This window comes from Odontesthes bonariensis, chromosome 5 (assembly GCF_027942865.1).
Source record: "Odontesthes bonariensis isolate fOdoBon6 chromosome 5, fOdoBon6.hap1, whole genome shotgun sequence".
NCBI classification, from domain to species: domain Eukaryota; kingdom Metazoa; phylum Chordata; class Actinopteri; order Atheriniformes; family Atherinopsidae; genus Odontesthes; species Odontesthes bonariensis.
This window is the reverse complement of record NC_134510.1, coordinates 1,237,741-1,262,917: the sequence shown is the minus strand read 5'-3', so window position 1 is coordinate 1,262,917 and position 25,177 is coordinate 1,237,741. Positions and strand designations below refer to the sequence as shown.

The 25,177-nt window shown below is 44.2% G+C and overlaps 1 protein-coding gene across 5 annotated transcripts in view; it reads left to right on the top strand.

Moving 5' to 3' along the window:
- The window catches only part of LOC142379606 (glutamate receptor ionotropic, kainate 2), a 422,159-nt gene extending 397,643 nt beyond the window's left edge, over positions 1-24,516 (top strand). For 4 of the 5 annotated variants that reach the window (XM_075464651.1, XM_075464654.1, XM_075464652.1 and 1 more), the window contains one exon: positions 22,642-24,516. In XM_075464651.1, coding sequence (XP_075320766.1) covers positions 22,642-22,895 — 254 coding nt within the window. In that variant the 3' untranslated portion in view covers positions 22,896-24,516. The remainder of the gene's footprint in view (positions 1-22,641) is intronic. The other variant, XM_075464655.1, reaches the window with a different exon arrangement.
- The last annotated feature ends 661 nt before the right edge of the window (positions 24,517-25,177 follow it).

Genomic DNA, 25,177 nt, shown 5'->3' with positions numbered 1-25,177 from the left:
GCTTTTCATGTTGTTGCCGTGGAAACCAACAACCACAAAGCCAACAACTTCCACACGGAAAGTGGAAGGTTAAGGCTGACAAAGGTTAAGATTGTGCATTAAGGCAGGCTTTCATGGATCTTTCCATAAATTGTTGTTTTTTACAGGTTCATTTGTTGTGATGTTCTTGTATGTTTGCCCCAAGGTTTATCCAAAACAATTCATTTCCACGCATTTTATTTGAATAGCTGATTGACTGTTGCTGTGTATTGGACACAACAAATGTCATCTAATGATGCTCCATACCGAACAGTAAGGATGAGAGGACAGCAAAAAAGGGCAAAAACAGCACGAACGCGATAAGAACAAACAATGATCAATCAAAACAGTACACAGAGATGGTGTACAGGCACAGAGATGGTGTACAGGCACAGAGATGGTGTACAGGCACAGAGATGGTGTTCAGCCACGGAGATGGTGTACAGCCACAGAGATGGTGTACAGTCACAGAGATGGTGCACAGTCACAGAGATGGTGTACAGCCACAGAGATGGTGTACAGCCACAGAGATGGTGTACAGCCACAGAGATGGTGTTCAGCTACAGAGATGGTGTACAGCCACAGAGATGGTGTTCAGCCACAGAGATGGTGTACAGCCACAGAGATGGTGTACAGCCACAGAGATGGTGTACAGCCAGAGAGATGGTGTACAGCCACAGAGATGGTGCACAGCCACAGAGATGGTGCACAGCCACAGAGATGGTGTTCAGCCAGAGAGATGGTGTACAGCCACAGAGATGGTGTACAGCCAGAGAGATGGTGTACAGCCACAGAGATGGTGTACAGCCAGAGAGATGGTGTACAGGCACAGAGATGGTGTACAGCCACAGAGATGGTGTACAGCCACAGAGATGGTGTACAGCCACGGAGATGGTGTTCAGCCACAGAGATGGTGTACAGCCAGAGAGATGGTGTACAGGCACAGAGATGGTGTACAGCCACAGAGAAGGTGTACAATCACAGAGATGGTGTACAGGCACAGAGATGGTGTTCAACCAGAGAGATGGTGTACAGCCACAGAGATGGTGTACAGCCACAGAGATGGTGTACAGCCACAGAGATGGTGTACAGGCACAGAGATGGTGTTCAGCTACAGAGATGGTGTTCAGCTACAGAGAGATGGTGTACAGCCAGAGAGATGGTGTACAGCCACAGAGATGGTGTACAGCCACAGAGATGGTGTACAGCCAGAGAGATGGTGTACAGCCACAGAGATGGTGTACAGCCACAGAGATGGTGTACAGCCAGAGAGATGGTGTACAGCCACAGAGATGGTGTACAGCCACAGAAATGGTGTTCAGGCACAGAGATGGTGTACAGCCACAGAGATGGTGTACCGGCACAGAGATGGTGTACAGCCACAGAGATGGTGTACCGGCACAGAGATGGTGTACAGCCACAGAGATGGTGTACAGGCACAGAGATGGTGTACAGCCACAGAGATGGTGTACAGGCACAGAGATGGTGTACAGGCACAGAGATGGTGTACAGGCACAGAGATGGTGTACAGGCAGCAGAGCAGAGGGGAAAGAACACCGCCCTGGGAGGAACCAGTGCCCATGGGCTGCTTCCTGTCAGACAGGAAGTCTGTGATCCACATGCAGGTGGAGTCAGGCACACTCAGCTGGGAGAGATTCTCCTGAAGCAGAGCTGAAATCCACAAACAGGATCCTGACGTAGGTTCCTGCGGACCCCAGGTGCTGGAGGATGTAGTGGAGGGCCAGCTGACTGCATCGTCTACAGACCTGTTGGCTCTGTAGGCAAACTGTAAGGGGTCCAGGAGGGGGTCTGTGATCTCTTTCAGCTGTGAGAGCACAAGGCGCTCAAAGGACTTCAAGGGGTGGAAGGTGGGCATTGGTGGAGGTGCGCTCCACCTGCAGTATCTGGTGCGCTCCACCTGCAGTATCTGGTCGGCTCCACCTGCAGTATCTGGTCGGCTCCACCTGCAGTATCTGGTGCACTCCACCTGCAGTATCTGGTCGGCTCCACCTGCAGTATCTGGTCGGCTCCACCTGCAGTATCTGGTCGGCTCCACCTGCAGTATCTGGTGCACTCCACCTGCAGTATCAGGTGCGCTCCACCTGCAGTATCTGGTGCGCTCCACCTGCAGTATCTGGTGCGCTCCACCTGCAGTATCTGGTCGGCTCCACCTGCAGTATCTGGTGCGCTCCACCTGCAGTATGTGGTCGGCTCCACCTGCAGTATCTGGTGCGCTCCACCTGCAGTATCTGGTCGGCTCCACCTGCAGTATTTGTTCAGCTCCACCTGCAGTATCTGGTCGGCTCCACCTGCAGTATCTGGTGCGCTCCACCTGCAGTATCTGGTGTATCTGGTCGGCTCCACCTGCAGTATTTGTTCAGCTCCACCTGCAGTATCAGGTGCGCTCCACCTGCAGTATCTGGTCGGCTCCACCTGCAGTATCAGGTATGCTCCACCTGCAGTATCTGGTCGGCTCCACCTGCAGTATCTGGTCGGCTCCACCTGCAGTATCTGGTGCGCTCCACCTGCAGTATCTGGTGTATCTGGTCGGCTCCACCTGCAGTATCTGGTGCGCTCCACCTGCAGTATCTGGTGCGCTCCACCTTCAGTATCTGGTGTATCTGGTCGGCTCCACCTGCAGTATCTGGTCGGCTCCACCTGCAGTATCTGGTGTATCTGGTCGGCTCCACCTGCAGTATCAGGTGCGCTCCACCTGCAGTATCTGGTGTATCTGGTCGGCTCCACCTGCAGTATCAGGTGCGCTCCACCTGCAGTATCTGGTCGGCTCCACCTGCAGTATCTGGTCGGCTCCACCTGCAGTATCTGGTCGGCTCCACCTGCAGTATCAGGTATGCTCCACCTGCAGTGTCTGGTGCGCTCCACCTGCAGTATCTGGTCGGCTCCACCTGCAGTATCTGGTCGGCTCCACCTGCAGTATCAGGTGCGCTCCACCTGCAGTATCTGGTCGGCTCCACCTGCAGTATCTGGTCGGCTCCACCTGCAGTATTTGGTCGGCTCCACCTGCAGTATCTGGTGCGCTCCACCTGCAGTATCTGGTGTATCTGGTCGGCTCCACCTGCAGTATCTGGTCGGCTCCACCTGCAGTATCAGGTGCGCTCCACCTGCAGTATCTGGTCGGCTCCACCTGCAGTATCTGGTCGGCTCCACCTGCAGTATCAGGTGCGCTCCACCTGCAGTATCTGGTGCGCTCCACCTGCAGTATCTGGTCGGCTCCACCTGCAGTATCTGGTCGGCTCCACCTGCAGTATCAGGTGCGCTCCACCTGCAGTATCTGGTCGGCTCCACCTGCAGTATCTGGTCGGCTCCACCTGCAGTATCTGGTGCGCTCCACCTGCAGTATCTGGTGCGCTCCACCTGCAGTATCTGGTCGGCTCCACCTGCAGTATCTGGTGCGCTCCACCTGCAGTATCTGGTGCGCTCCACCTGCAGTATCAGGTGCGCTCCACCTGCAGTATCTGGTCGGCTCCACCTGCAGTATCAGGTGCGCTCCACCTGCAGTATCTGGTCGGCTCCACCTGCAGTATCTGGTGCGCTCCACCTGCAGTATCTGGTGCGCTCCACCTGCAGTATCTGGTCGGCTCCACCTGCAGTATCTGGTCGGCTCCACCTGCAGTATCTGGTGCGCTCCACCTGCAGTATCTGGTCGGCTCCACCTGCAGTATCAGGTGCGCTCCACCTGCAGTATCTGGTGCGCTCCACCTGCAGTATCTGGTCGGCTCCACCTGCAGTATCTAGTTGGCTCCACCTGCAGTATCTGGTGCGCTCCACCTGCAGTATCTGGTGCGCTCCACCTTCAGTATCAGGTGCGCTCCACCTGCAGTATCTGGTCGGCTCCACCTGCAGTATCTGGTCGGCTCCACCTGCAGTATCTGGTCGGCTCCACCTGCAGTATCTGGTCGGCTCCACCTGCAGTATCTGGTGCGCTCCACCTGCAGTATCTGGTGCGCTCCACCTGCAGTATCTGGTGCGCTCCACCTGCAGTATCTGGTCAGCTCCACCTGCAGTATCTGGTCGGCTCCACCTGCAGTATCCTGTGCGCTCCACCTGCAGTATCTGGTGCGCTCCACCTGCAGTATCTGGTCGGCTCCACCTGCAGTATCAGGTGCGCTCCACCTGCAGTATCTGGTCGGCTCCACCTGCAGTATCTGGTTGGCTCCACCTGCAGTATCTGGTTGGCTCCACCTGCAGTATCAGGTGCGCTCCACCTGCAGTATCTGGTTGGCTCCACCTGCAGTATCTGGTTGGCTCCACCTGCAGTATCAGGTGCGCTCCACCTGCAGTATCTGGTTGGCTCCACCTGCAGTATCTGGTGCGCTCCACCTGCAGTATCTGGTCGGCTCCACCTGCAGTATCTGGTTGGCTCCACCTGCAGTATCTGGTGCGCTCCACCTGCAGTATCTGGTCGGCTCCACCTGCAGTATCTGGTCGGCTCCACCTGCAGTATCTGGTCGGCTCCACCTGCAGTATCTGGTGCGCTCCACCTGCAGTATCTGGTGCGCTCCACCTGCAGTATCTGGTCGGCTCCACCTGCAGTATCTGGTGCGCTCCACCTGCAGTATCTGGTCGGCTCCACCTGCAGTATCTGGTGCGCTCCACCTGCAGTATCTGGTGCGCTCCACCTGCAGTATCAGGTGCGCTCCACCTGCAGTATCTGGTCGGCTCCACCTGCAGTATCTGGTCGGCTCCACCTGCAGTATCTGGTCGGCTCCACCTGCAGTATCTGGTCGGCTCCACCTGCAGTATCAGGTCGGCTCCACCTGCAGTATCAGGTGCGCTCCACCTGCAGTATCTGGTCGGCTCCACCTGCAGTATCTGGTCGGCTCCACCTGCAGTATCTGGTCGGCTCCACCTGCAGTATCTGGTCGGCTCCACCTGCAGTATCTGGTGCGCTCCACCTGCAGTATCTGGTGCGCTCCACCTGCAGTATCTGGTGCGCTCCACCTGCAGTATCTGGTCAGCTCCACCTGCAGTATCTGGTCGGCTCCACCTGCAGTATCCTGTGCGCTCCACCTGCAGTATCTGGTGCGCTCCACCTGCAGTATCTGGTCGGCTCCACCTGCAGTATCAGGTGCGCTCCAACTGCAGTATCTGGTCGGCTCCACCTGCAGTATCTGGTTGGCTCCACCTGCAGTATCTGGTTGGCTCCACCTGCAGTATCAGGTGCGCTCCACCTGCAGTATCTGGTTGGCTCCACCTGCAGTATCTGGTTGGCTCCACCTGCAGTATCAGGTGCGCTCCACCTGCAGTATCTGGTTGGCTCCACCTGCAGTATCTGGTGCGCTCCACCTGCAGTATCTGGTCGGCTCCACCTGCAGTATCTGGTTGGCTCCACCTGCAGTATCTGGTGCGCTCCACCTGCAGTATCTGGTCGGCTCCACCTGCAGTATCTGGTCGGCTCCACCTGCAGTATCTGGTCGGCTCCACCTGCAGTATCTGGTGCGCTCCACCTGCAGTATCTGGTGCGCTCCACCTGCAGTATCTGGTGCGCTCCACCTGCAGTATCTGGTGCGCTCCACCTGCAGTATCTGGTCGGCTCCACCTGCAGTATCTGGTGCGCTCCACCTGCAGTATCTGGTGCGCTCCACCTGCAGTATCAGGTGCGCTCCACCTGCAGTATCTGGTCGGCTCCACCTGCAGTATCTGGTCGGCTCCACCTGCAGTATCTGGTCGGCTCCACCTGCAGTATCTGAATTTAACGGCAGCAGCACGTTAAAAGAAGTCAGGACAGGTTCATGTTTGCTACTGTGCAGCCTGAATGTCTGTAAATCAGGGAGAATAACATGTTTTACATTCGGTTCTTATGTATAATTTACACAACTTTTTTAGAATCGGGGTTGTGAAAGATGATTATTAAAACAAACTATCAGCTCATAAAGATAAACATGAGATATAGTTAACAGTTAATGCACTAAAAACACTGTTATAGTAAGAAAGGCATCATTCTCACAACAGTCCTTAACGACTGGTTTCCACAAATCCATCTTCCAAACATTTGATCTCCTTAAGGGCACGCCCCCTCCTGCATTGGCACATGATGCTGACATCATCATCCTAAGTTGTGCAAAGCAGAATTATCTGATATGAAAATCAAACATCAAAATATTCTGCACTGCACTGACCGTAAATGAATGTTTTAGTTTATTGAGAGCCAAATAGTATCAGCTTTAGTTTGAGACCACCTTGAAAAACCTTCCATTCATTTGATGAGAACTTTTGGTTATTTGCATTTGCATCAGGCTATGCCTCACACTTTTCTGCTTGGGTTTAGGCAGCACAGTGTCTTGGATATTTTAAGTTCCTCATAGATTTAATCCAAAGTGCTCAATGTTGATGTGAATGTGGAGGTGGGACGTTGGAATCTCTTACTGAAGGTGATTTAAACACAAAGTTAATCTGCATAGAAAAACTTCCATGCATTTTTCTTTACTATTTTAGTTTAATACTTTCAATTATAATATATTTTACATTATTGTATTTCATATATGTTTTTAAATATATATTTTCAAGTCAACAAAAAAATGCAATCATGATGGCAGCTTTTGTTGTGAGCCTCACTCTTATTGATTTTAAGAATGACACAGGTATCATAGTTATGATGTATTCCCAGTATTCCGAATTTGTGAATGTGAGCCATGTATTTTCTTTCAGCCCTTATTTAACCAAATACCACCTGCTTTTAAAACTTTGTATGAGTTAAAAAATGTTGTGCTGAACATCTTACTGTTGTGTTTCACATGCTTGATAGTGCACATCTTTTAATTTGCGTTATGCAATTACTTCTGTTGCATAAGAAAAGAGCAAAAATAGGAATTATAGAAATAATTAATGCAACGAGCCATACAACCTCTGATACAATATAGGAACTCTCAACACTCAGTGGGTCTACATGGTGAGATTAATTCCATTACAGCTATAGTTGGGTTCTGCTCCTTATCTGAGCAACGGTAATTCTCCTTGGATATATGGCGGTGAATGAATGGGATCAGAGGCACAAAGCGTGTCATACCCCGGTATGATAGGTGGCGCTGTACCCATTCCAGCTGTTGCTAATAGAGCCACTTCCTGTTGACCTCTTCACCACCAACAACAACAACAAACTCAGAAATTGGAGAAAGATGGAGAACGCAGAGCCAGATGAAGCTACGTCCCTCTACATTTGGTCTGTGATGAGCTGCTTGTTGCACAAACTCGATGCCCAACGGAGCATTCTCCATCGCGTTGTTTCTTTCTTTCTGACGGCGACAACAACAGGAATATCGTCTCCTTTGACTTCCGGGTCACGACCCCGGGAAAACATCTGGAGCATGCGCAGAACGCAAAGTCTGATTCACCACGTGCTTCAGCGTCTACAAGCAGGTTTAGAGTGACTTTCAACAAGTGTTGGTCAAGTTACTTTTAAAAAGTAATTAGTTATAGTTACTAGTTACTGCTCCCAAAAAGTAATTGAGTTAGTAACTCAGTTACCACATTGTAAAAGTAATTAGTTACTCAGTAAAGTAACTGTGGCGTTATTTTTTGTGTTCTATAACGCTGTTATGTTCTGTAACATCTTTAACATCAGATATGTTTATATTAACTGATTGAATTCATTCAAGGTAAACACAAGAAACTTGTGCTAAAGGAAAAAAAAAATTAACCAGACTCAGTGAATATTTCCCTATACTCCCTATATAGAAGATATAAAAACACTAAATACAGTAATTTAGAACATTCTGTATTCATTTGAACTCAATAGATTGCAGCCTGCCATATGATGCACAGAAATAAATGAATAAATAAATTCTGACCCGAAAAATCGAGTGTTTGTTTTCGAGTGGCTCCGTCTCCTTCCCTGGGGCTCACGCTAGCTGCATTTGGGCTTGGGGTTGGGTTAGCTAGCTGCATTTGGGCCTGGGGTTGGGTTAGCTAGCTGCATTTGGGCCTGGGGTTGGGTTAGCAGCTGCATTTGGGCTTGGGGTTGGGTTAGCAGCTGCATTTGGGCCTGGGGTTGGGTTAGCTAGCTGCATTTGGGCCTGGGGTTGGTTAGCAGCTGCATTTGGGCTTGGGGTTGGGTTAGCAGCTGCATTTGGGCTTGGGGTTGGGTTAGCTAGCTGCATTTGGGCCTGGGGTTGGTTAGCAGCTGCATTTGGGCTTGGGGTTGGGTTAGCAGCTGCATTTGGGCTTGGGGTTGGGTTAGCTAGCTGCATTTGGGCTTAGGGTTGGGTTAGCAGCTGCATTTGGGCTTGGGGTTGGGTTAGCAGCTGCATTTGGGCTTGGGGTTGGGTTAGCTAGCTGCATTTGGGGTTGGGTTAGCTAGCTGCATTTGGGTTTGGGGTTGGGTTAGCGAGCTGCATTTGGGCTTGGGGTTGGGTTAGCAGCTGCATTTGGGCTTGGGGTTGGGTTAGCTAGCTGCATTTGGGTTTGGGGTTGGGTTAGCTAGCTGCATTTGGGCTTGGGGTTGGGCTAGCTGCTGCAGAAGCAACAAGTGCTTCATATTCGAATGGGTTGATGTAAGGTGCTTCATTAGATTTGAGTTACTTGAGGCAGACGTGGATAAAGTTTTTTTCCCTGGGCATAGCGTGCATGTTACATACACATTCTTGCCTTTTATCTCCACGGGTGAGAAGTAGTGCCGGTACTTCCAGTTAGAGAACGCTACCTGTGAACTTCCCTGGCTTGTCGCCGCTGTCTTGTGTGTGTGTTTTGCGCGTGCAGTGAGACAGCGTGAGAGGGCTTCCGCCCACACAGCCAATCATCATCGCATTTGCAACGGTGTCATCATCCCCACCCCTGCTCTCTCCAGGCAGCTTGCAGCTGATGTGTAGCCGAAAGCCTACAACCAAATTGTAGTAACGCGCCACTTTATATTCTCAGTAACGATAACTGCGTTGTAACGATGGGGAAAGTAATTAATTAGATTACTCCGTTACTGGAAAAATAACGCCGTTAGTATCGCCGTTATACTTAAACGCCGTTACTCCCAACACTGCTTTCAACCCAGTTATCTCGGGGTCTGAATCCGATACGATCCAGTTCTTAGTCAGATTAAGGTGTCTACATGCACTTAATAACTCAGTCTGATTGTAATTTAGCCAATAATCCGATCCTTTCAGTGCCATGTGACCCCACTGAGTGACTTTAAAGATTAGACAAAAATGTTAATGCTATATGTATTTTTGAGATTATTGCAATTACTTAACAAATTGTAATTTAACAAAGTCATGATTTGAATTCAGATTAAACTTAACACCCCACTGAAAACCTGGTTTTAACCAGAAATCACCTTTACCCTTGATTGATTTACAAATGTCCCGACTGTCCCGTATGATGAGTGTCAGAGGAAAGTATAGACTTGTTAGATTATATATCTATGAGACAGACAGATAGATACGCTCCTAAATCTTCATTTATATATGGATTTTTCAAGTTCCGTGTTTTTACCTTTAAAGTTTAATGTGTATTCAGTGTATAAAGAGATGGAAATCGAAACTTTTTCTATCATGATACCTTCCCCACTCAAAGCTCCAAACACTGAGACACTGTGCTTTTGAATTTTTTAGATGTCAGTATGTGTCAGAATACGTTTTAAACAATTATCCCTGCTGATTTAACCGGTTTAATCTCTGAGAAAAACTATTTTGGTCACCTAATTTTCTGCTAAATCATATGCCACATCGAGTTCAAATGGAGCATTTCTTTGTCATTTCCATGCTAGTCTGATTTCCATGATTACCACCATGATCCCCTTCCTCCCTCTCCTTGTCCTCCTCCTCTGGCTCCTCCTCCACCCCAATTCCCCGCTTCTCCAACTCCACCTCCTCCTGCTCCTTTTCCCTCTGCTGCTTTTTCCTCTCTTCATGCCTGCTATTGAGGTTGCTGCAGACTAACCTGGCTTTCGGGGTGCAGGGACCACCAACCATGTGTGAGAATCTAATCTTTTCAATCCAGCACACACCTACATGCTTGTCTGCATATGAATGCACAGAAACGTGTACACATAAAGATGTTTGTGCTCAGACAAAACACGGAAAGATTTATCTGCTTGGTCTCGGCTACATGGCAGCTTTTTGACAAAATGTTCTCAAACGTTGCTTTTATCTCTGCTAAAGTGGCAAAATCCTTTTGTGGCAGTACTGTAAAAACTAAAGACATGAAACCTCTAAAAAAAAAAGATGAAATGATGAAAATTTAGTTACAACTGTGTTGCCTGCAACACATTCCCATAAGATATGCAAAGTCTGTAAGCTTACTTACATTTACTGACATTCTACCTGGATAAAAAGTCAGCTTATTCAACATGGTATGGACTGTTTTATGCCCTATCTTTGACAAATATTGACAAATTAATCAATGATAATTGTTTGGACTCCTAAAAGCCTTTCTGCATGCTGCCATGTGTGTCATCTTCAGTTCTTCAACATAGTTGTGAGTTTTGTCTTTCTGTGAACTCATTTCCACGCTTTGTACGTCCACAGGCTGTTTGGACACGTCATTTTGAACAGTTTCTGTGATTCTGGAATAAAAAAGGTCCATCCATCCATTTTCTATACCCACTTAATCCAACTCAGGGTCGCAGGGGGGCTGGAGCCTATTCCAGCGGTCATTGGGCGAGAGGCGGGGTCCACCTGGGCAGGTTGCCGGCCCATCACAAGGCAGAAAAGAATATGTTCCGAAAAAGCAAAAAATTATTCAAAAACTGTTCCAGTTCTCCTGTAAGACAAACACACATGAGTTCAGTAGAAGGGAAAATGGTGATATTTCACACTTATGCATTCTTTTCTTGGCAGCCAATTTACAACCAGTAACGGGCTTCCATGGATATCTTTATCTCAGCCGGTTGAGCTCAGAGGCATTTGGGCTCACAACATGGGCCTTCATCTCCCCATTATAGAAATTAAGTACTTAACATGGCTAACACGTTCATACAGTGTGTTTAAATATTCCAAGACACATCACAGAATAATCAGTTCCCAACACTCTGTGTTGTCTCGGAAAGGCAATCCTGAGGAACAGTAGGCCTTTATGCATCATCTGAATACGTTCAACTACAACAAATGTGGATTCAGTTTATTTGGAGATCCCAGTATCTCATCAAAAATGCATTTGTTGAGATGTAACCCAAAACAACTGACATCAAAGTATAAATAAAGTCAGCCATTTATCTGAATGACACTTCAGGTGTGAGTGGCTACTTCCACCTTTAACTTTAGTTTTTGTAATGTTTGTCTTAGTTTTTCTCTCAGTCTGAAGCACTGCAATCAAGCTGCGAGTGTCTGGATAAGACCTTCTAATATTTAAAAAAATGAATAGAAAGTCATGGAAAATGAATACATTACCTTTCTGATACTACCTCTTGCATGTGAGCTTGTATAATTTGCTTCTTCCTGTACCCCGATTTTCAAAGGAGTCACAGCTGATACAGAGTGGGCCAGTGTCCTCTGCTGGTGGGCATAGATGTTGATGGGGCGAGGTCATCATATCCAGTTCATTTATCCAAGCCAATAATCTTCACAAACATACTACCAGTAAACCAGTGTTATGCTCATGGAAATGTCTTTATTCATGTAACATTCCTGTGCGTGATCAAACCTGTTGAACAAACACATGTTGTATAAAATCTACTTTCATTCTTCTGGTCTCTGCTCCCAGCAGGAAGTTTATGACCCTTCCGTTCCTCTCCACCTCCTGTGAGATGTCTCACTGTGTAATGTGGCCGTGCAGCTGCAGCTCATTGTCAAGCATCATAAAAATCCAAAGACCCTAAGCAGTCACCATCAATCCAAAATGCCACCAGCAGGCAGCCATGATTGCAATGTATCCCCTGTGTGTAAGCAGAGTAGGCCCAATGTCCCCAAAAGCCTGGAGCGATAATGTTGAAAAGACTACCGTTCCATCTAATTTACAGGGGAGAGACATCAATAGCTCTGAAAAGCTATGTTTCAGCGGCTTAGATGATCAGGCGGTGTATTATAAAACATCTAGATGAAGAAAATCTATGTTTAGCTACAGTAATCCGTTTCCCTCTGGAGAAGATGTAGAATCAACACTTTATACAGTAGATGCCTGTAAAAACAGTAATACGGCATTTTAACATATTACTTTTAAAAAGATAGACATACTCTGCAGAATAGATGTTTGTTTTTTTTACCAATTTATTTATTGTTTTTTTCACAATTGAAAATTAGACATCATATATACAGAAATCTAACAACTAACTTTTCTTTGCCAGTCTAATCTTTTCTAGATTCAAGAGTTGCAGTGTATCTCTAAGCCAATGTTTAAAGGAGGGCGGGGCAGCCTGTTTCCAATGAAGTCAAATTATTCTTCTCGCTGAGAGGGTGACAAAAGCAATGCCATCAGATTGTGCCCCAGAAGGGTGGTCAGATATGGCCGTGAGAGGGGTCGGGTTACTGGTCTTTTAAATATCCTGGATAGGGCATCGGATATAGAGGACCAGTAACCCAAGAGTCTTGGACAAGACCAGAACACATGAGCTCATGTTGCAGGTGAAAAATTGCATCTATTACACGAATCATTAATTGCTGGATACTTCTTTGCGATCCTGGCTTTAGAGTGCAGTCTGTGTGCTACTTTGCATTGAAGTAGGCCATGTCTGGCAATGCAGAATATTTTTTCTAACAACACAAAGACTTGTACTAAAATAATCCCTCTCAGCCTTGTATTCAGACCCAAAAAAGTAAGTTCTTTTCTATTTCCCTGCAGAGATACAGCCCAGATAGCAAACGGACTCCGGACCGGATCCGGAACAGATCCAGATCACGGATCCGGGTCGTATCCGCCCCTGACCCTATCCGGATCCACACATTAAGTGCCACATCCGGCCGGGAGCCGTTTCGGATACTTATAATGGAGGTGGACTCATTTGGTCCAGAACCTTTATTTATTATGAATTTATTAACAAAAGTAGATACAGATAAAAACTTGCTTACCAACTAGAAATGACTCCATAAAAATCCCACCAGTTTAGCCTTATACACCTGAAAATGATTTATTGTGAAGCTGCAAAAGACCTAAAATTGGGTTATTATTACGAGTAAATTTACAGTTCTGAGGCTGCACAGTGGTGCAGTTGGTAGCACTGTTGCAGGTGTTAGAATACAGCCAGGGGTCTCTCTGTATGTGGTTTGCATGTTCTCCCTGTACATGCATGGGTTCTCTCTGGGTACTTCATCTCATCTCAACTGAGGCCTATGGTCCTTAATCACCTTGGCCCCATCCCCATTTCTACCCCCTCCCCTCTTCTTTCCTCTATTCCCAAGCCCCATCTCCTTTTTGTAAAGCAACCTTGGGTTACTTGAAAGGCGCTATATAAAACCAAGTCATTATTATTATTATTATCATCCGCCATCATAATCCCAATTTGTATTGTGACAGGATACACATAGTGATGCACTCCAAAACAGACAATCTGTCACATACTTCAGACATAGAATTTCTAAATATAGGAATGCAGTTTAAGACTAACAAAAATAGTCAACTTGGATGAATGAGTGATTACCAGGGTTAACTCAAATCTACATTACCTACCAGCAATATTCTATGTGAGCTAGCTAACCACGCTCGCTATGCTATATCGCTATGGTATGCTATATCGCCATGCTATATTACAAAGTTAAAAGTTAAATCATAGAGACAGATTCACCCGCTTTCCATCTGCATAAACAAGCACATATTAACAGTTTTAACAGTTTACTTACAGTGTACGATCTGCTGAAGGAGACGTTTCGCTGTTGCTTTCCAACTTGGAATGACGCTGTAACAAAGAATGCTGCGGATCCGCCTAGAGTGTGCAGCGCTTCCGCTGTTTCACAGCACATTGTTTGGGGGCGGGGCGTGTCGCTGCCCAACTCCGAATGCAGCTGAAGCTGAGGTTTGAAAAGAGCGCGGAACGGGTCCGCTGATGAGATATAACGGTGCATTCAGACCGGACGCGGTGCGAATTTTTTGCGCGACGTGATTACATACAAAGTCAATGCAAATACGCGAATAGACGCCAATTCGAGCCGGCGCCGCGAATGACACCAATGAAGCGAATACCGCCGAGCAAATGACGAGACGCGAATTCGCGCGAGTTCAGAAAATCCAACTTTGTCACGACAGCCTATCAGCGTTGAGATTCTGGACGACAGCGTCCCGGGATTTTTTTAATTGATGTATCTGCCACTCACCGGAGACAGATGGAACGGCGCTCCGCAGCTGAAATGGAGCGCCTGTAGTTGGTGTCCTGCCGAGAGATCACGGCACCGATCCTCTCCAGCAGGTCATCAAACTAGGTCCTGGTGAGCCTGAAATACCGCTGGAAGCGGCCGTCATCCAGGCCGTCACTCCTGGAGAAGGCGGTGAAATTCTCTGAGCTGAGTGCGGCTCCGGATGATGTCACTGATTCAGACACGAAGGCGTTTGCGTTTCCGACGAATCTCGGACTGCCACAGCAGGTACAAGGACGCGATGGTACTTATATCAGCCACGGTTGATGAGAGAATGAAATGGAGGCAATGGCTCCAAATAGCCCCTTGAGCGAAAATTCGGTCATTGTTTACTCGCGCAAATAACGCAAGTAAATTCAACTACACCCGCGGCAAAACTCGCGCGAGTAACGGTCTGAACGCATCGTAACACTGTGTGGAAGCGGGGTGAGCGGTTGATCAGGACGGCGGACCTGCCCGGCTTGAGGGCGGATCCGCCCCGGAGTCCACTGCTATCTGGGAGGCCTCTGCAGATATTTCCCTGGTTTCTTCTTACTCCCATGTGCTTGGGACATCATTTGGGCTGCAGATTTCGGTCAGAGGGTGTAGAGACACCAGGTAATGACAGCATGGAACAGTTTTTTTTTCACTATGTCTGACGCTACTGCATCTGATAACTTCATGCATCTAATAGATGCAGCGTTACTCACCAGTAAACGGGTAGGAAGGACCAAGTTCAAAAGGCTGCATTTACAAGCTTTCTAAGCTTCTACACAGCTAAAATCCCACATCATCAAATGACTGTAAAACTTACAGAGCAGCAGACTGGCCACTAACTAGTTCAGAATCAGTTCATCTTCATTGTTTCATAGTTTAGTTTTTCATTTGAAATTCTGAACTAACTTTGGTGTCCAAAAATGAATCTGTTCAAGTTCATTTCTCACTTTTGTATGACCATCTCTGAATTCTCCTCATTTTATGGAACAGTGTTATGGAAAGCTGTCCAGTACTGGAACATGGGCCCCACGGCCATCTAAGCAGATGTATGTGCATCTCTGCATTTATAGATTTTTTAGATTACCATAAAGATACTCAAAATCAAACTTTCATAAATGAAAAAGGTTTTTTACTTTATTTGATCATTTTGCACACATATGAAAGCGTACATGTTAGCCACCAGAGGTGCAGTGATGTACGCTTCAGTTTCAGAATAAACATTACTCTAACATTTGCAGCTTCAGAACATCCAAAATTCTGAATTATTCTTTTTATCTGGTACATAGTGTTATGGATCTGCTCAAATTTTAATTCCTTTGTTCCTTTGCCATTCTCATTATCCACCTGAAAATGAAGTTGTGTTCCACACATCCTACAGATGTTAATTCAGTGCAAGAGAAACATATTTTCTCCATTTCGCTTTACATGGCAGGGACAAAACTACTTTTGGTACTGAAAAACTGGTGTCAGCACCACAGACATCTGAGGAGATGCATGCAGATATCTATTTATCTATTTCATAACTAACCGTGAACCATACTCAAAATTGAACTGTGAATAATATATATATTACTGTATATATCTATACTGTATATATATATATATATATATATATATATATATATATATACATATATATATATATATATATAATGTTTTTGGTACATGGCTTACTTTTTAACGGGGTGCATCCAGCAGTCATTTTGGTTGGTTTTGTTCAGCAACTTTTTTTAAATCATAATTTAATTCTTTACATGGAAATTCTACTTATGACATCTTAATTAAAAAAAATAATAGATCGAAATCCTAAACAAAAAAACAATAAATAATATTTATATATTTTTATTCTAAAAACCGTACTATGGTTTATTAGTGGAGTAACAAGACAACACGTAGCTCCAATGCAAAAGGTCACAAAGCATTCAAATTGAAAGCTTTCTATTCAGTTTTAAGTAGCCACCTTTTTGCCTGTTATTCTACCAGATGCAATTCAACATTTTCACACACCAATCAAAGCATAATAGCCAGCAGAGGGCCAGTGACAAACACATCAGCAGGGGGTAAAAGAATGGAACTTCAAAATAACCAGCAACAGCAACGTGCTCTGCACATAAGATTCCATAAATCAGGGATGTCCAAAGTCGGTCCTCGAGGGCCGCTATCCTGCAGGTTTTAGATGTTGCCCTGCTTCAACACACCTGATTCAGATTAAATGGATCTCTTCAACAGATTGTTAAATTCTGCACAAGCCTGCTAATGAGGTCTTGATCTGAATCAGATGTGTTGAGGTAGGGCAACATCTAAAACCTGCAGGACAGGGGCCCTCCAGGACCGACTTTGGACATCCCTGGCAGGACTCAGCGGGACAGTCCTAGAATGGTTCAGGTCCTACTTGGAGGAGCGGAGTTATTTTGTGACTATTGGAAGTAATCAATCTGATCGAGTGGCTATGACGTGGAGTTCCTCAGGGGTCAGTTCTTGGACCCCTTCTGTTCACTCTATACATGCTGCCTCTGGGTCAAATTCTGAAGAACTCTAAAGTCAACTACCACAGCTATGCAGATGACACACAGATATATCTGGCACTGTCTCCAGATGACTGCAGTCCTATAGAGTCATTGTGCGACTGCTTAGAGCAAGTCAAAAAGTGGATGAACCAAAATTTCCTTCAGTTAAATCAAGAAAAAACTGAGTTCATTGTGTTTGGCAACAAAGAGAAGAGGTTTGCTGATGAGACAGCTGCCTCATCCCATATTAACTATTTAATCTTAATTGGACAGACGTAATGCATCTGGTGCCAAAGAGTTAAAACATAGACTAGCCTCACTCAAGGGCTCTTTGTCATGGAGTTTTAAGTGTAGGTAAGAAAAGGGTCAATCTCTGTGAAGAGTCAAACTGACCATGTCCTTTTATCATTTGTCCTTGACAGCCAGGGCCCTCAGAGAAAGAGTTTCCACAATCTCTTTGATAGAGAGAGGCTGACAATATTTAAGTCACATTCACAGATTTAGTGTTAGTTAATGAGGTGAGGTCAGAAATGCTTTCAGGATATAATCGACATTGCACTATGCTGTGTTTTGTACACTCTTACTGTTCGAGCTTGTGTCAGTTATGCTGTTTGATGTCAGAAGAGTGTTCAGACCATTAATTGCTGTGACAGCAGCCATGCAGGGTATGTTTCCTCTCATTTCATCAACTGGTCCCTGGTCGTCTGAAGCATAGTGGTCCCACATCCAGCTTTACTCTGTTGTACTCCTCTCTGCCTACATTTTCAGACCTTAGGTCATAGCAGTAAGTCCACATATAGCTGGTGATCAATCTACCTTCACTTTTTGCCCTTACACATCTTATTGACATCGCAAATGCAGTATCCTTTCTTTCCAAATGAATTTAAATACTATATTGCTGTTAATATGCTAGCGTATATGTTTTTTGTGTATTGTAGTTTTTAAAACTCTAAACTTGGTAAGTAATCCTTTTGAGAATACTTTTAAAATGCTATACATTTTGTCAACTAATCATTTGTGCCATACACATTTAGGCTATGGGACAATGGGTAGTAAAACAGCATATAGTTGAGTCATTGTAAGCCTTCTGGCAAGTTCTTTCCTCTTCACACTTTCCTTGCTGTCTTCTCCGTTTTATTCCTCATTCGTGTACTTTAGTCTCTAGAAGGATTCCATCTATCCTAAATTGTAAACACACTGTATGGTTTCCTCACTGTGTTGTGGAGAGGGTGGGCAGCATTCTTCTTTACACAATCAGCTCAAGGCGCTGCAGAGCCGTACCCATCCCAGAGCTAGCCTTCTTTATCAGTTTGTCAAGTTTATCTATGAAAAGGTTCATGAAGTACAGTTGGTTTCTTCTGCCAATAAGCTTTGAACATGTTAGGTCCTGGTGTAGTCCAATTATTTGTACATTCTCAAGTGCCATTATGTTAACCACTGGTTCATGTTCTGGTGATTATCAGAACATGAACCAGTGTTCTCTCGAGGCTTCTACATTTCTGTTGTTGCCCTACCAGCCAGGTAACCAGTGGTGAGTCTTTTTTTGGCTTCAGTGACTTTGGTATGGCCAGACTTGTATGTCTTTGGAAGTTCTTTGTTCATTTCACATTTCTGTTACTCTGATAGCTGGCTAACTTATCTCCATGTTACCTTAATCTTGGTCTCAAGCCTTCTTCTCCATGGGGGATACTGCTTCTAATGGCTTGTGGTATTCATGTATGACAAAACAATTTTGAAGCTCGTTCCAGATAGAAGAGTGAACACAATTTAAGAAGGACCTGGAGTTTGAATGCTCAGGCTGTGAAAGCAAACAGAATCCATATTTTTTCCCATCAATGCCCCTGCTTTCTTGTTGTCCTATTGTAAACTGGTTTATATAGTCTGTCCGTTATGCTGCCAATAGCGTCTTGTTTATTTGTAACTTTTCTTGCTCTGTTGGGGAAATGAATTTACACTGAGTACACCTTATAAGAGGGACTTTTCTTTATGTGCTTGGTCTGCTGCCAGAAACTGTGATAGTGAGTCTCTCCACCTATCTCTTTGTACCCTACTCTGCTTAGTAAAGCATGGAACCCTTAAGACATTGAGGTTGCAAATAAAATTTGCTCTCGGCCATTATTAATCCCACTTGTAATGTTATAGCCAGGAATCTCAGGGATATCTGCTGCTGTGGCGTACAACAGCTTATTGGTCTCTGTGGTGGTCCCAGTCAGTGGGTCTGCATGATGAGATTAATTCCATTACAGCTATAGTTGGGTTCTGCTCCTTATCTGAGCGAGGGTAATTCTCCTTGGATATATGGCGGTGAATGAATGGGATCAGAGGCACAAAGCGTGTCATACCCCGGTATGATAGGTGGCGCTGTACCCATTCCAGCTGTTGCTAATAGAGCCACTTCCTGTTGACCTCTTCACCACCAACAACAACAACAAACTCAGGCATTGGAGAAAGATGGAGAACGCAGAGCCAGATGAAGCTACGTCCCTCTACATTTGGTCTGTGATGAGCTGCTTGTTGCACAAACTCGATGCCCAACGGAGCATTCTCCATCGCATTGTTTCTTTCTTTCTGAAGGCGACAACAACAGGAATATCGTCTCCTTTGACTTCCGGGTCACGACCCCGGGAAAACATCTGGAGCATGCGCAGAACGCAAAGTCTGATTCACCACGTGCTTCAGCGTCTACAAGCAGGTTTAGAGTGACTTTCAACCAGTGATGCCGGTAACGCGTTAATTAGTAACGCGTTACTGTAGTCGGACTACTTTTTTCAGTAACGAGTAGTCTAACGCAACTACTATTTCAAAACTAGTAGTCAGATTGAAGTTACTTATCTAAAACATCGTGCGTTACTATTTCTGCATTTCAGGGGAACATATATTTGGCTTTTGTCAACATATAGTCACGATTATTACAACCATACATTTGTATTGAAATAATTTGGGATAATTTCGTTTTCTTATGAGTTATATCAGTGTCCGCGACGGGAAGTCACTCGTTATTTTACATCTACCTACCCAGTAAAAGGGATCTGTCCCACTAAAATGTTAAACACCAGCGATATCATTTGTTACATTTTACTCACTTTCCCTAATCATTTTAAATAAATACACCAGTCTAAACCACAGTTTTCATCAGTGCCTGTCACAGACGATAGTTGATGGGTTTAGCTATTCGTGCTAACTTTATAACATATAGCCTACGTTTCAGGCAGTGCTATGGAGAGGGCTAGCTAGTTACCTGGTTGCAATTGATGACTCAAAGATGACTTGTTAACGTCTTTGTACTGTATTACATCTTCTATGATATCTGAATGAGTGTACGGGTGTTTATCTATGTATACTTCGTCAGGTGTAGCTTTGGGTAATCCAGTAACAGCTGCAGTTGTAGGCGACTAGCATACAAACATTTCTGCAAAGCGACGGGTCTGACGATCAATCAGGTTTGTTTAAACTTTTATTGGTCAACGGGTGGATAAACGTGACATTTTTGGTTCAAAAACTTGACTGTCATACTGGCTTGGGCCCATAATTATCAGCAGGTTACGTGATATAACCGTCCGTTTGTCTGCATCGCTGCGAGTGAATCACTGATGTTTTGTAAAACCACTCCTTGCTGCTCAGTGCTCTAATGCGGGACAACTACATGTTCAATATAACTTAAGTGTTACCGTAATTCATAGATAGATGCAATCAGAGTTAAATGCATGGAGTCAAGAATGTCTATTGTATTTTTTTTTTTAAAGAAGTGTTTATGTTAAATTGAGTCAAGAAACGCTACTTTATTTCTTATAAGAAGTATTTAAGTTAGATTTAATGAAGTCAAAAAAGCATTTAATTTGTAATAAGTATTTCAGTTAAATGAAGTGAAGAAAGAGTATTTAGATTTATTTATACTGTTTTTGTTTCATAAAACCACTTCTTGCTGCTCTAATGTTAGACAACTACAGGTTCAAGGGATGTTCAATATAGGTATTATGTATTACTTTTTTATGTAAGAGGTTTTTTATATTTTAAGTAAAGTCAAGAAAGACTGTCTTATTTTTTTTTTATTTAAAAAACATGTAAGCCTATTTCAAGAAGAAAGTTTGCAAATGCCAGTGTCATTTTTGATGTTCCGGTTAAAATGCATGTCAATAAAGTGAGTATTGGCAGAACTGGTAGTCATTTTCATGTTATAGGGGCGGGGGATCAGCCTCTGCTGAAAGTAACTAAAAGTAATCTAACTTAGTTACTTTGAAAGCAAGTAGTCAGTAACTTAACTAAGTTACTTTTTAAAGAAGTAATCAGTAGTCAGTAGTCGGATTACTGTTTCAAAGTAACTATGGCAACACTGCTTTCAACCCAGTTATCTCGGGGTCTTAATCCGATCCGATCCAGTTCTTAGTCAGATTAAGGTGTCTACATGCACTTAATAACTCAGTCTGATTGTAATTTAGCCAATAATCCGATTTTTACAGCCATGTAACCCCACTGAGTGAGCATAGTATACAGCACTGCATTAAAGTATTTTGTCACTTAGGCTTGGAAAAGGGCCACAAAGACTCCAGGGATTCAGCTCAGTTAAGATCTTCCATCTCATTGTGTTAAGGTTATCAGGGTTTGTTCTTTGGGCTTTCTACTCTTTCTGGGATGGTGGTGATGATGGTGTTTCCCCCTTGACCCGTCACGGCTCCTCCTTGCTGTAGCATCTGTGTTGTACGTCACTGATCTCTAGTTTCAAAAGCAAGCGCTGTTAAGGAACTTAGTAACACGAGGTCCACTGGTCCACAGATCCTATCTTATTTGTGTATACATAGCCCCTCTCAGTTGGGCTGCTTGCAGTAGCATTCTAGCAGTTTTTGGGGTTTTTTTTCTTTTTAGTTCAGTGATGTTTACAGGAGCAATCAAAGAAGTTTCAGGATATAATTACAGAACAACTATGTTCCCAGACAATAGAGGTGGGCGTGGAAGAATGGGCAATTAAACATGCAGGTATAGAGTAGGGACTGCTCTCTGCTCTTTGTTCTTCCTTTCATATCATGTCAACATTGCTTTAATTAAACTGTGACTAACATCACACAACAACTTTGGGCACGTGGTTATTATTGTCATTGCTACAGAGATAATAATAAAAACAAAATCTAAGAAAACGTTTCATTCCAAATCATCATTTCGTGACTATATGTTCTTTATTCAATTGGGAGAATTGACACATTTTTCCTCATTTTATTTCTTTCAGGCTGCATCTGGGCAGCATGGATGCTCTATATGTACAGATGTGATGGTCATTCACCTGTTGTCATATTTCTTGAGATATTTCAGTTCAGTTGGTGGGCCAAATGTCAGATTCTTATTGCCATGCCACCACCATGTCAATGAAAAAATGCCACACAAAGTTAGTAGAATCCAAAGACAATTGATAAAATATGTATTTCATAACAAACACAACTGCTAAAATGATTTGGACACAGAAAGCAATCTTTCATAACAAACACTGAAAATATACAGCATTTTAATAGTATGCAATTGTGCACAAGTTTGAAGCCTAGAAAATATTGCAGTGTATCCTAAGCATAAATGACACTGCATGCAACATGCTACAACTATAAATTCACTGCTGGTGGATTCAGACCATGTTTTCAATCATTCTGAGCCCTAAACTTTACAGAATCTATCCATCCCCTCCTAGCCTCATAGCCTCCTTCTTTTTGCCTCACTCCCATACAGAATAACCCTCATTTCCAGCTTGGAACTCTGTATATTTGACTATTTTTTCCCTGTGACAACTCTTAATTGGGAAGGAGGGTGGTGATTGGGTGAGGTTTCAAAATGAGACTGCCCTGAGGGAGAACAGTTTGGTTTTCTTGCTCAAAGTATTTGGACAAAGGAAGTGGTCTAAAACCCGTTCTTTTTTTTCCCATCTTTCTCTTCAGAGATCCTTTTGCAGTGCCATGGTGGACGAACTGCGGGTTTCCCTCAAGTGCCAGCGCCGGCTCAAACACAAGCCCCAGCCACCGGTCATGGTGAAAACAGAGGAGGTCATCAACATGCACACCTTCAACGACCGAAGACTGCCAGGGAAAGAGACCATGGCCTGAAGAGTGAATCTCAATCTCTCTCTCACCTTCTTTCTTGTACTGAAGGGGTGAGCAAAGACACTTGGGAAAAGGGTGTGGGTAAATGGTAAAGGAGAGCAGTGGGTTGTTATCGTCTGAACTTGGGTTACTTTGAAGATAGAGTAAGATTGCTTTGCCGTAATTTTGATGAAATGTCAATTTTTCTTTTTAATTAGCTAGGGATAAGAGATTCAACAGTATTTCCTGTGGAAATAACTTAAACCTGGGTGAAATTTCAGCGAGTTACCTCATTCCTCTTCCCACCTTGGCGAGGCAAACAACTACAAGTGCCAGGATTTTCAAAACCCAGAGTTGAAGAGTTATTCTTGAAAAAATTCAAAGTGGGTATGGGGTGGTCACTTTTCATTCTGGCGAAAATAATTTGAATCCTAATCTTGCTGCTCACTGCGGAGGCTGGTCGAGCAGTGTGAGAGTATAGAGATACTAACTGGGAAATGGGGAGTAAAATATGTACAGGATTGTTTATTATCAAATGTTGTGAGTAGAATGACCGATTAGGCTCGAAACTAAATTGAACCCAACCTTAAATATCATGGCGAGCAATGCTCTGCAAATGTACAGAGAGGCATTGCTTAGTCACAATTCATATTTACTGACATCTAAAATGGATCTACTGTATATCATCCATCAGGCAATAAGTGATATCAAATATTTGTGTTTTGGAGTACTAACATTTTAGTAATTAAGAGGGGGTTGATTTTTATAAGCTACATGGTCAATTTTTAGCAGAGAATGTAAAACTAGGGGCAATATGTAGTGAGCTCTTCATGTTAATGTGTTGGTCAGCAGTCAGAGGAGGATTGGTACATCCACATTACATGCTTTCAGACAATGACTTCCTATCACAGTTTGCTGCAACATTATTTCTCCATTTTGAATCCTCTCAGAAGTTCCCAATGACTCAGATCCAGACAGCTGGTACAACACGAACTGCTGTTGGCAACTACCAGCACAATGCCATGTCATCACATTGATCAATTATAGCTTAATTATGATACTTTTATAAATTCTGCTTTTTAATAGAATAGAACAGCTATCACAAAATAATCAGACTTTGAGGCTGTTCTTTGGAGGTGAACAGGAGTCATTCCCTGTAAAATCCTCCCATGTGCTGACTCACTCACTGTAATGGATGTGTTGCTATGGTCTCAGTGATCAGTTACAGCAGAAGACAGAGCCATGTGGAACCACAAGAGTGGCCATAAGTCACGTGGTTTAAGTATTGGAAGTGCATCCAGTCACCTTGTGCGCATACTTGGAAAAACCATCCTCCAGCTGTCTGAAATCACTTCTTCTGTCAATAAGAGTAGACCACAGAGCACAGCTCACCAAGTCTAAAGTTAGAGCAATCACACAACACAGAGACTATTTATTCAAAGTATTAATTATTTCATTTATGAAACTGTCCATTTCTATCTGTATGGACTGAATTCTCAGTGCTGCAACGAATACACCTTAATACAACTCTTTTTTTCCATTTGCTCAGTGTCAGTTTTCCACTTTCTTTTTGTACCTCTGTGGCTTTTTCTTTTTTTTGCAAAGTTTCACATTGATTTGTGCAAATGAGATTTCTATGAAAACGTGTTTTTGTACAAAAACAAAAAAATCAAAATTTTATAATGATTTTTATTAACAGAAAACACAACATGCCAAGAGTGTGACCTTTGGGAAAGGGGGGGTAGAGGGTGTGTGTGTGTGTGTTGGGGGGGGGGGGGGTCTACTAAGTATGGTCGTTAGGTATTCTTTCCTCTGACAGAGCCATCTCACACATGCAAGAGTTTAAGACACACCCATCTTCCAGATTCACGACATTAGTTCACTGCTCTTCAGCAGAAACAACATTCTGGTAAAGCATCAGTGACATAAACTTTTGGAGAAGAGTGAAAATAACTATTTTTATCATGTAAAGGAATCATATTTAGAAAAAGATATTTTTACCTCACAATGAAGAATATTAATGATAATTCTGGTTAGAGCAAATGTATAGCGTACACACACAAGTAGGGAGAAAGATTGTCGATGCTGCACCCTGAACTACTGATAGACTGCTAGAATCCAGTGCTGTGCAATTTTTGTGTAAATGGTTTTTAAAAGGAAGGGTGTATTTGAAAAAATAAGCAAGACTTAATTCTTTTTGACCTTGTTGTGAAAGCCAAATGCAGTGCACACAGTTTACCCTTTGAAGTTGATGCACAAATTTAAATTAAATAAAAAAGGTATTTACAACTTTCCCTGGTCTGTTTCTCTAATTAATGACATGTAATGAAGAAAACATTGCAAGAGGATACTGAAACGTGTAGCACTGAAGTCTGCATTTGTCAACCTGATCTCA